General features: G+C 31.7%; 2 protein-coding genes across 2 annotated transcripts; both read left to right on the top strand.

The window, feature by feature from the left end:
- The first annotated feature begins 455 nt into the window (after positions 1-455).
- LOC129317591 (anthocyanidin 3-O-galactosyltransferase 3GT6-like) lies at positions 456-1,857 on the top strand. Its single transcript, XM_054961911.1, has 2 exons — positions 456-1,235; positions 1,348-1,857. The coding sequence occupies exons 1-2, from the start codon at positions 1,005-1,007 to the stop codon at positions 1,351-1,353; spliced, it is 237 nt and encodes a 78-aa protein (XP_054817886.1). The 5' UTR covers positions 456-1,004; the 3' UTR covers positions 1,354-1,857.
- A 3,991-nt stretch (positions 1,858-5,848) lies between these two features.
- Positions 5,849-11,177, top strand: LOC129318128 (ethylene response sensor 1-like). Its single transcript, XM_054962718.1, has 6 exons — positions 5,849-6,038; positions 7,303-8,232; positions 8,860-9,228; positions 9,434-9,700; positions 10,295-10,422; positions 10,611-11,177. The coding sequence occupies exons 2-6, from the start codon at positions 7,324-7,326 to the stop codon at positions 10,849-10,851; spliced, it is 1,914 nt and encodes a 637-aa protein (XP_054818693.1). The 5' UTR covers positions 5,849-6,038; positions 7,303-7,323; the 3' UTR covers positions 10,852-11,177.
- Positions 11,178-12,164: the final 987 nt, after the last annotated feature.

Raw genomic sequence — 12,164 nt, 5'->3', positions numbered from 1 at the left:
AAGTCAGTTGATATAATGTGATTTATGTTTGGATAACATTTTTTTTAGAAGTCAGTCAAATAAACTGAAATTTGTTTGGATGATTTAATTTAAAAATTAGTTGAGATATTTAATGGCAAAAATAAGCATAAATTTTTTTAATAGATATATGCATTTTAATTAATAAAAAGTAAACAGGCACCTATGATCTATTAATAAATATATGCATTTTCATTTCAATATTATTTATAAATGACTCTCAACAAATTTCTTCACAATTAATTAAGATTTTAAAATTAATTAACTCTCTAAAATTCTAATAAGTTTTCATCTTTATTTATATTATATATTTATTTATTTATTGCTTACATGTCTAATGAAAACAATTATGTTCGAAGCATTTTTTATCATTAAATATGAGTATCTCTTTCTTAAGAGAATTTAAAATTTAATTTATTATATTATAAGGAACTAATTCCTCCCATTAAGTCTAACCTCATAAGTTACATGTTCTAATAAGGCACTTTTTTTTCATCATGTTCACAAGAAAGTAAAAGAAAAAATTTGTAATAAAAAGTTAAAGACATGAAGTATAAATATTACAAAAACAAAATCTTATAAATAGGAACAAACCCAGCATGGTGCCAATATCATTTCAACGAAAGCCACCTTTTTATTGTAGTTGTCTTCATCCCTCTGCTCTACTCTCAGCCATAGCCACCACCATTAGTGGAGCCTCGCCCGATCGGAGCAGACACGTGGCAGTCTTTGCCTTCCCCTACGCCACTCATACCGCTCCTCTGCTTAACCTTGTCATCGCTGCTCCTCACACGAGCTTCTCCATTTTCACCACCCTACAGAGCAAGCATTCCCTCTTATTTTTTAAACTTAGCAACACCCTCCCTAAAGTTTTACACTGTCTCCGATGAAATCCCCGATAGTCTTGACCTCACCAACCACCACCCATCCGGAGGCTGAACGTCTCTCTTAAAGCTGGTCCTCAGAACCTAAAACAGGGCCTAAGTATGGCAGTTTCAAAGAGGAATCTGAGAGTGATGTGTGTGATTTCTGATGCTTTCGTGACTTCATCTCTTGTTCTTGCTCGAGAGTATGGTGTGCCTTGGATTGCTCTCTGGACTTCGTATACTTGTTCTCTCTCTGCTCACTTCTACACACAATTGATTTGCGAAAAGCATCGTGTTGGCAGTGGTGATGAAGATGGAACCTTGGCTTTCATCAATCCTAGCTTTTCAAAGGTGCGAATCCAGGATTTACTAGAAACCATTAGACACACTTTCATTATTTTTGTCTTCAATTTTGGAAAATAATCTGAATCATTATAAGTAAAGCTGCAATCTGGTTCTTCAGTATTAGCTTGCGAGGTCACGGGAGAAGAAAGCATAGTGGAATGAAAAGCAGAGCTCATGCTCGTGGGTTAGATAAATGAGAGGAAAGAGAAAGCACAAAAATTTAAAAGCTAATCAATGCTTCCCAACGACTAGATCAACGCAACGCAAGAAAAAAAGCCACTACTGATAGCTTCTAAATTAACGCTCGTTTAACTCTAACTGAGGTTGATATATTTTGTTAATCCAAACATTATTTTTTAACTTTTTTACTCTCTAACCTCAGTTTGACTCACTCTAACAGAGGTTAGAATGTAAACCAAACATGCACTTAGTTTTATTGACCAACATTGATGGGGTGGGGAGAAGGGACACATGCACGTTAAGTTTTAGACAGTTCTGGATGATTAGTTCTCCTTGGGACAACATTGATAAGTTGTTTTAGTTTTATTTCATGCCATTGCTTACTTGAAGTTAGAACAATTGACATTTCAAGCTGTAGATCTGAAACTTTCCTAATGATGTGTTCAAGATTTTCATTTTACGTTTTATCGTCGGGTGAATGGCTGTTTGTTCTATTTGATTTTGAGCATGCTTAACTGGTGTTTGTGGAAAACAAGAGGGACTTTAATTTCTAACAGTATTGAAGATCCTGAAGGTATTTGTTTCAGGGACAAACTTATTTAATTACAGGGTTAAAGGGGCAAAATTACCAGTATCTGAGTGAAGGAGGATGCAAAAGTACCCCTAACCTTGATAAAATAGATACAAAAGTATTCAAACTGTTAAACTTGACTAATGCTCGTTAATGCTTACTGTTGGGGGGGGGGGAGGAGACAACCGTGAGGTGCAAAAATATACATATAAATTTTTTATGTGAGCTTTTAGTATTTTTAAGTCAACAATGAAGTACAAGTATTCATTAATTTTATAAAAGAGGCCATATAGTCAAGCTTGGTTCTAACAATTTGGACTTTTGTGTTTATTTGAGTTTGGCTGAATTCCCTAATTGTAAAATATTATTTTATTTCATTTTTCTTTTTTAATCAATTTCAATTTTTATCTTAAAAAATTAATTTTTTTTTTCAATTTCTATATAATTTTAATTTAATTTTATTAATAATAAAAAAGAATTCAGGTATTTGAACCCAACTCCATTTGGGTTTGTACTTGGTCTGGATTTATTTTGACTTGTTAAGGTGATTGAATAAGCTTGAAGGAAAGAAAATTTTTTAAACTCCTAAGTTTGATGCTAAGATTCTTCAAACTGGCTTGTTGAATGTGACTCAAATTGTCAGATCTAACTTTTCTTAATATGTTAAAATGACTCGATGTATGTTGACTATGAAGTTTTGAGAATAAAACTTAATATAAGTTAGCCAATTAATTTGAGCCATGTCTAAACCTGAATGAACTTAGCTTGAATATTTAAAATCTTTTTTATTATTAATAAAAAATTAAAATTAGAAAAAATTAAAATTGAAAAAAAAATAAAATTAATTAATATTTTATAATTTAAGCATTCAAGCGAGTTTAAATAAGTCCAAAAGTTTAAGTTATTAGGGTCAAGTTTGATTATAGTGCTTCTTTTATAAGGTTAATAAGTATCCATATAACCATTGTTAACTTTAGGATATTAATAGGTACTCATAGAACTATTGTTGACTTAAAGATATCATATATTTTTACACTTTATATTTGCTTTCTTTTGTTAATGTTTAAGAATGTTAGTCAAATTTAATTGTTTGAATACTTTTGCACCCATTTCATCCATGTTAGAGGTAATTTTGCACTCTCTTTTACTTAAAGATATTGGGTGTCCGGAAAAGAAAAGTTCATGGACATTTTGGTCTTTTAACTCTTAATTATAATGCTGAGGCAAATTTAAAAGATTAAAAATTATATTTTTATTTTTATTTTTATATGAAATGCTTGGTGGAATGCTGAAGATACCCAACTGTTGTCAGCATATTTGAGATTGGTGAGCTTGAATGGTGGAGCAATAAGAGTTTTAGGAAGATGCTCGAGTTGTTGAAAGTCATGCTTTTGAAACAAAATGCACTGCCAGATACGTAATTATGACGGGAAGAAAAATACTATGTTCATTGGCTATGGAAAATTTTTCTAAAATTTTGTTATCATATTCTGAAAATTAACCAAGCATGTAAATGTTTTAAAATAAAATGGTGTATTTTTTCTTAAAAAAAAAAACCAAAGTTAGGTGTAAAACTTTTGGGCTAATAATTTTTTTCATGATAACTTTGTTATCTTATCCTGAAAATTAACCAAATTTATAAATTTTCAGAATAAAATGGTACACTTTTCTTGCAAAAAAAATAAAAAAATAAAATCCGGTGCATCAAGCTCATAGGTTAATTATTATTTTTTTCCAGAAAACTTGTAATCTTATTTTGAAAATTAACTAAACATGTAAATTTTCAGAATAAAATAGTACATTTTCTTGAAAAATTCTAATTTACTATCAAGTTATTTATAAAGTATTTTTTTTTCACTTATCTAGATTTTGAAACCAAAAAATCTAAGAATTGATTTCTATTTGGTTAAAATGTACTTTTGATTTTCTAATTTTATAAACAATTATTTTTTTTAAAATATTTTTTTAATCTTTTAATTTTGATACTATTAGTTTTAAATAATATTTTTTATCTTAATTATTGTTATTTTAAAAATATTAAACTTAACATGTTAACCTATGAGAATTTATTGTTAATATTTAAAAATGTAATGTATAATTTTTTTACAATGAAATTAACCACGTGAGGGTTAAAAAAATGAAAAAATATTTTATAAAATTGAGGCTTTGTTTGAAAAGAACTTTGGGAATTTTTTTTTAAAAATTATTTATGGCCTCGGCATGACCTCATTCTTCTCCCCTATTTTTCCCATTAAAAAAATTGATAGCAACGATGTGACGTGAAGGAGTAAAGTGCGATTCACCATAACCGAAATACATTGAACATCGCTCAATCAAATATCAGTCTCTCTCCCTATCACAATGCGTCCATGACTCCATGCAATGCATCTTCTCCTTTTCTTTCTCTCTCCACTCAACTTGTCCTATTTTTGTTTTATTTATTTATTAACAAACTGTCCCAATGAATTGCATCGGTTTTTTCAGCAGACAATTTTATTTTAATCAACCGAATTAGTTTCGGATGATTTATTTATCTTCCTATTGTAAATTTTAGTTTTCTCATCTGTACTAGGTAATTATAAATTCTGAATAATCAAACAAATTTTTTTATTCTCTATTTTGTTTTAAATACTTAAAAATTCAAATTATTATACGTTTGAGTTTGTCATAAACAGACGAGAATATTTCATATAATTTTCTTATTTAAAATTATCCCATAAACCTTTCTAATCCTCAGTAAATTTATGTTCATTAACAAAAACAAAATTATATTTTTTAATTAATTTTCTTCTCGAATCATCTACAATCTACAAAAAGCTATGATCTGACATCCTAAAATTATCAATGAAGATTCTTCAATTTATAAAATTTTTAAAGTTACTGAAATATAAAAATATAACTTTAAATGTGATTTACTTTGGAATCATATATATATATATATATATATATCAATTAGAATTATATATATAAAGCATAATGCATGAAATTTGAGATAAATTGTATTCTCTCCGTTTAAAAATATAAAACATTTTTTGAAGAGTTAGATATTAAAAATATAAGACATTTTTAGTTTTTCGAGGTATAATCATTATTTTTTTTAAATATCTCCATTGATAATAACTTTATATTTATTATAGGGTATTTAATAGAAGTAAATATAAAAATATATATTTATTTTAAAAATATGTAATTATTTTATTGGAGGTGAGATTCGGTTAATTATACATATGTATATATACACTGTATGTATATACATATAGTGAGAAAATATAAACACTATATGTACTTACATACATATATGTACTTATACCTTTTAAATATATACATATATACTATGTGTGTGTGTATGTATATAGCGTATATATTTTTAAATATATACATATATGTATGTAAGCACATATAGTGTATACATATGTGTATATTTTCTCACTATAAATATGTAAGTACATATAGTGCATATATTTTCTTCATTTAAAATTATACATTATTTTTAACTAACTTTTACATTTAAGAGAAAAATTAATATAATTAAAAATATCTACTTTTTTCATGTCTAACATCATTTCTTATTTAACAGGTAATTTAATCACAAATACATATAGAAATCTCATTAATTTTAAATATTTATTAAATAAATATTTAAAAAGTCTCATTAATTACTCATAAAATATATGAAGTCTTTTATATTTGATATGGAGTTGTGAACATAGTTATAGTCAAGAAAGTTCAGCAGTTCAGGAATTAATAAAGGGCAAGTAAAGAACAAAAATAAATAAATAAATAAGAAATAATTGGAAACGGGAAGAAGGAGAGTGCGTGCATATACGCGCCACAACTCAATGGCGCAAAGAAAAGCATGGACTAGCGAGTCGCCATCACAGTCCGTGATGCTTTTGCTTCTCCCTCTGCATTTTTTGTTTATCCTTCTCACTACAACTTCCTCCTCCTCCTCCTCCTCCTGCTGATGGAAGGATGGATCCTCCTACCCAAATGGACGTCTTCCATCATGCACATGTTCCTCCTTAGCTGATCTGCTCCTCGATGGTTGCTTCTGCTTGGTAATGTTAATTTGCTCTTCACTTTATAATTTGGCTTTGGATCCGAGTATGAATGTTTATTTTTTATAGGTCGTGTTTTTGGTCGATGTGTTGTTAGTTAAAATATCTGAAGACTTTGTTCATCATTGCTAATGGTCACTAGCTAGCAAAGTAGTAGTAACCATTCTCATGGGTTCATAGCCCAATCCAAGTAACACCCTCTTTTTGAAGGTGAAGGGAATAGTTATGCTTTCGCATCTATTCCTTTCTCCCTTGTTTGCAAGTGTGATCTGGAATTTTGTTCATTCTGAGATGTGTGTTTTGTAATTTTTATGTAATATTTGACACTTTAAGTCATTTCTGGAATTTCTGGAATTCATTTCGTTTGTCAATCTGCAAGAATACGGTTTATTTTATTTTATTTTATTTTTGGGAGTGGGATTGCCTGGTTGTTCTGCATTGTTTGATTTTTTTGTTTTTGTTTTTGTTTTTGGCCGTGTTATTTATTTCTTTGACTGTTACCTGAAGGTTGTTTGGAAATAAATTGGGTGTTGGATGGCTGGAATGTTGGCTACGAAATAACTGGGTTTTCTGTTATATTTTGGGTTGGTGATTTTATAAATATTTACCTTAACTGGTGGCCCCTTTAAGAATATTTACATGTGATTAGGGGATTTAATGTTAAGAAGCTTTAGTAATTAGAGTCTTCGAGATTTTAAGTTGATTTTTTATGGAACAAGTAATTGCCCTGCGTTTTGCATGGGATGAAGCTCTTGGGATGAACCAGTCTTTCATATGGTCATGGAGCCCTTCCAAATTTTTAGGAGTCTGATTCTTGCCACCATCATTCTTCATAATTAAAGTTAAAATATGAAATTTCAGCACTAAGGTTTTGTGCTTGTCCACACTAAAGGGATCATCTTAGAAATTAGAGTACAACTATTAGTTGGGTTTTACTTGATGGTTTAAGCTTTTGAGTGTTCAATTGAACCAATCTTTGGCAGTGGTTCACATGAAGTATAAAGTTCAAATATATGTACTGTCATGAAAATAAAATAAAATTTTCTTCTTGTGAATGACTGTTATATCTTATGCTATTGTTTGAATTCTTCAAATTATAATTGACCACCACAAGTGCATATCAAAAGTTTAGATTTTGGTTATTCAATTAAATTCTAGTTTGTTGACAAATATTTTTCTGCCCCCTGTATCTGTTCTCCTTAACTTTGTGAAATAGTATTTTGTGATGCTTATTCTGCAATAACCCATCTTTTGGTGTTGCCAGATTCATTCATATGTTTGATTGATGATGGAGTCTTGTGATTGCATTGAGACGCAATGGCCCCAGGATGAACTTCTTATGAAATATCAATACATCTCAGACTTCCTGATTGCTCTTGCATACTTCTCAATTCCCGTTGAACTAATTTATTTTGTGCACAAGTCTGCATTCTTTCCATATAGATGGGTGCTTATGCAGTTTGGTGCTTTTATTGTTCTTTGTGGAGCAACTCATTTCATAAATTTGTGGACATTTTCGATGCACAGTAAAGCTGTTGCTCTGGTGATGACTGTAGCAAAAGTCTCATGTGCTATTGTGTCTTGTGCAACTGCACTAATGCTTGTCCACATTATTCCTGATCTATTAAGTGTGAAAACTCGTGAGCTGATTCTCAAGAACAAGGCTGAGGAGCTCGACAGGGAGATGGGACTCATTCTTACACAAGAAGAAACTGGAAGGCATGTTAGAATGTTGACTCATGAGATTAGGAGCACTCTTGACCGGCATACCATTTTGAAGACTACACTTGTTGAATTGGGAAGGACTCTGCGCTTGGAGGAATGTGCGCTGTGGATGCCATCAAGAAGTGGTCTGAATCTTCAGCTTTCCCATACTTTACACTACCAAGTGCAAGTTGGATCTGCTGTGCCAACAAACCAACCTATCGTCAATGACGTTTTCAATAGCCCTCGAGCAATGCGAATACCACATACCTGTCCACTGGCTAAAATCGGACCACTTGTTGGAAGATATGTGCCACCTGAAGTTGTTGCTGTAAGGGTGCCTCTCTTACATCTCTCAAATTTTCAGATTAATGATTGGCCTGATCTTTCTGCCAGAAGCTTTGCAATCATGGTTCTGATCCTCCCTACTGACAGTGCTAGAAAATGGCGAGATCATGAGTTGGAACTTGTTGATGTTGTTGCTGATCAGGTTCTTTTGAGATTTCTTTTCTCTGTTTGGCTGCAAACTATTATTGTCTTGTTCATTGTTCTTGTTTCTTATGTATAGAGTTTCATATTTTTATAATTTTATAATTTTTTCATCCTTGCTTGGGGTTGGAGAATAAGAGGATTACAAAATGGCTTCATACCATTGCCCGTGCCTTGAGCAAAACAATGTATATGTTTTATCCTCATTTTGATTCCAGATAGAAACTAGACTAATCATCCTTGGAGAGCTTAAACAAGTAAAAATAAACACATGCTTGTTTCTGATAACATGTATTGAGAGGGATAGACTTAATCATTCACCATCCCATCTTATATAAGTTTAATTATTGACAACTTTAAATGCCACTCCTCCCCCTTTAAAAAAAAAAAAAAAAACTAAAAAAGGTTGGACCCCATTTTGTAAATAATTTATTCCATCTGGTTCCTTTAATGCTTCATGTTTGGTCGGTTTTTTATATTTTGTCACCAAACGTGGTGATGCTTAATTATCAGTGCTAAAATGTTTGGGAATTGATTTTGTAGCATCATTTTATAAATTTGATTCTTTCAAGTGTTGTAAAGCCATATATTCCTCTACAAGCTGAATTTATTTTCAGTTTCCCAATAGGTAGCAGTTGCCCTTTCACATGCCGCTATTTTGGAGGAGTCTATGAGAGCCCGTGATCAACTTATGGAACAGAATGTTGCTTTAGATTTAGCTCGACGGGAAGCAGAGATGGCAATCCATGCTCGCAATGATTTCCTCTCTGTCATGAATCATGAAATGAGGACACCAATGCATGCAATTATAGCGCTGTCATCACTTCTCCTGGAGACAGAACTGACTCCAGAGCAAAGGGTTATGATAGAAACAGTATTGAAGAGTAGCAATGTATTGGCAACACTTATTAATGATGTTCTAGATCTTTCTAGACTGGAAGATGGTAGCCTTGACTTGGAAATGGGAAAACTCAATCTTCACGGGGTTTTGGGAGAGGTAATTACCGTTAGTTTTTTGCTTCAGTGTCTTGAAAAATTGAGCTATCGCAGATTGGTAATCTGACTCTCTGTTGTTGGTGAAGGAAGCAGTTCTGACTCCTGCCTCCTCCAACTACCAATGTCTTGTTTGATAATATTCGTGAAAAATATTTTCCTTGAACGACCCTTGTATATGTATTCATTTTGTGATCACTTTAATGTAGGTTATCAATATGATAAAGCCTATAGCATCCGTGAAGAAGTTACTTATGACACTGATTTTGGCCCCTGATCTGCCTATGTATGTCATTGGTGATGAGAAAAGGCTTGTGCAAATCCTCTTAAATGTTGTGGGTAATGCTGTCAAATTTACTAAGGAGGGCTATGTTTCTGTAAGAGCATCTATTGCAAAACCTGAATCTTTACAGGATTGGCGACCTCCTGAATTTTATCCAGTTTCAAGTGATGGTCATATCTACATACGCATACAGGTTAAAGACTGAACCATCTGATTATATGAATCAGAAATATCTTGGCTTTTGCATGTTTAATTTCCGTACCATCTAACCATCTTCATCTGTGTTATAGCCACACATTGTAGTGCTTCAGATATCCAAATGATTAATGGATCGTTTATTAAAGCATGGATGCCTAAATGAGACAAGGACTAAGCCAAGGGGCATTTCTCTTGTTGGTTTTGTCAATATTCAATGAATTTAAATTAGTCATGTTACAGCCAACTAAAGTTTGTGTGAGTGGTAGAAGCTTTTTTTGAATGAAAGGAAAGATCTATTAAATAATCAACAAAACTGTACAAGAAACAAGCCCAGGAACTGGGTCACCACCTTTTGCAATCTACCCTAGTGGTAGAAGCTTTTGTTACTTAAGGAAGTAGTTGGAGATTTGAATTCAAGTTCTTGTATATGTAACAATTTAGTTGAAAAATGTCTATTCATTGCTCCCAATACTTTGGGAAAGATATTTTCTGCTATCGGCGGGGTCTACTTTTTATGGTTACCAAAAAGTTAGTCATGTTACGCATCACATCTCCTTGGCTATTGACCCAAGTATCCTTGTTTATGCAGGTTAAGGATTCTGGATGTGGCATTCTCCCACAAGACACTCCGCATCTTTTTACCAAGTTTGCTCAATCTCGAAGCGGACCAGCTCGGCCTGCCAGTGGTGCAGGCCTCGGGCTTGCTATTTGTAGGAGGTAGATAATAAATCCTATCTCTATATGCAAAAAGCTTGAAATGTAGTTATCATCATTCACTGTAAATTGCAGGCAATTTTAAGATGTTCTTCACCTAGCGCAACACTATACTTGCATCTATCCCAAGGGGATACGCAGTTCACTACACATTAAATTTTAATTCTTGACTTATTTTCAAATTTGATCAGATTTGTAAATCTCATGGGAGGCCACATATGGATTGAGAGCGATGGCCCCGATAAGGGAAGTACAACTACATTCATTGTTAAACTTGGGATCTGTGGCAATAATCCAGAATCATCTGGTCACCAACCTTCTGATAGAAGTCAAGCATATAGTGGAAGTGGAAACCTCACTGCATATAAACCTTTTGTCAAAGATAACGATGATCGAGGCTTTCCTAACCGACGCTATCAAAGAAGTGTGTAGCAGCCAAAAACACCGGCATTACATCACGGGATTTGGATCAATGGTTTCACTTCCATTCTGAAACCTTTTCATTTTGGAGGTGAGAAAGGGTAAAATTTGCAGATTGCAGCTGTAAACTAGGAACGCTGTGTCAAGCGGTTCCTATGAAATTAGCTTCATATCAGATATTATGAGATTTAAAGGAAGAGGGTCAATGATCCGTTCCAATGTATTATTATTTGTAATGCTGTTTCTCTGCAATCGCAAAAGGTTGTGTTCTGGGATGATATTTGAGTAACCTAATTACTCTATTGACGATATGAAATATAATTCAAAAGATTAAATGATGACTAGTGAAGATTTAGTTTTAGCAAGGACGTGAATACTTTTCTTGGTTAACTCGTAGGTCAATTGAGTGTTTTAAAAAAACAAAGGAAAAAAGAAAGAAATTGAGAGGTTGTTTGAAAGTATTTTTATTTTATTGTTTTAAGAATTTGTGTTTTGTAAAACATGTATAAAAAAAGAAGATAAAAATAAGTTTTTTTTTCTCCTTTAAAATTATAATCTCATAACATTTAAAAGTTATTTTAATTTATTTTTTAAAATAATATTTTGTTTTTTTATTTTTAAAAAACATTTTTAAAAATTATATTATCAAGTAAATTTTTTTATTCTCTTGTTTTCAAACAAGCCCTGAGTTTCTTGCAGGAGGGACTGGGTACCTGAGCATCGTTTATGAGAGTTCAATGCCAAACTAAAGTAATTGTACGGGGTGCAATTTCTTTCAGAAGTTTCTGACAACGGAAATTTTTTTTGGGCCGGTGGGGGTGGTGGTTATGTATGAGTCCGAATTGTACAAGCTATAATATTTAGCAATAATAAAAAATTAAGAAAAAATTATTGAGAGGATTACAGTTAAGTCTCACAAAAAAAAATTAATTACTGTAAGATCTATTGACAACTAAATTAAACTACATTGGCAACTAATTGTATTGTCAATATAGTTTAATTTAGGTCAATGGACCTTACAGTAATTAATTTTTTTATGTAAAACTTCAATGTAATTGTCCCAAAATTATTGGGAAAAATTACATCTAGGTTTCACAAAATTATTTTACTATATTTAGTTGTTAATCTAACTTTGTAATATTTAATTGTGTTTTGTGAGATTTAAATGTAATTCTCCTAAAATTATTCTTAAGGATCAAATTTAGTATTTATTTTTCAAGCATTTTGAATTTATCATATACATAATGTAAATTTACTACTTGAAATATGAATATTAAATAATGTAAATTTACAATTCAAATGATGTGTAACGTTTTGAGTTAAAG

The sequence above is a fragment of the Prosopis cineraria genome, unplaced genomic scaffold (genome assembly GCF_029017545.1).
Source record: "Prosopis cineraria cultivar Desert tree isolate PC_DT_omini unplaced genomic scaffold, ASM2901754v1 PC8, whole genome shotgun sequence".
Taxonomy (NCBI): Eukaryota; Viridiplantae; Streptophyta; class Magnoliopsida; order Fabales; family Fabaceae; genus Prosopis; species Prosopis cineraria.
Note: the sequence above shows the minus strand (reverse complement) of the source record. Positions and strands in the feature narration are given on the sequence as shown.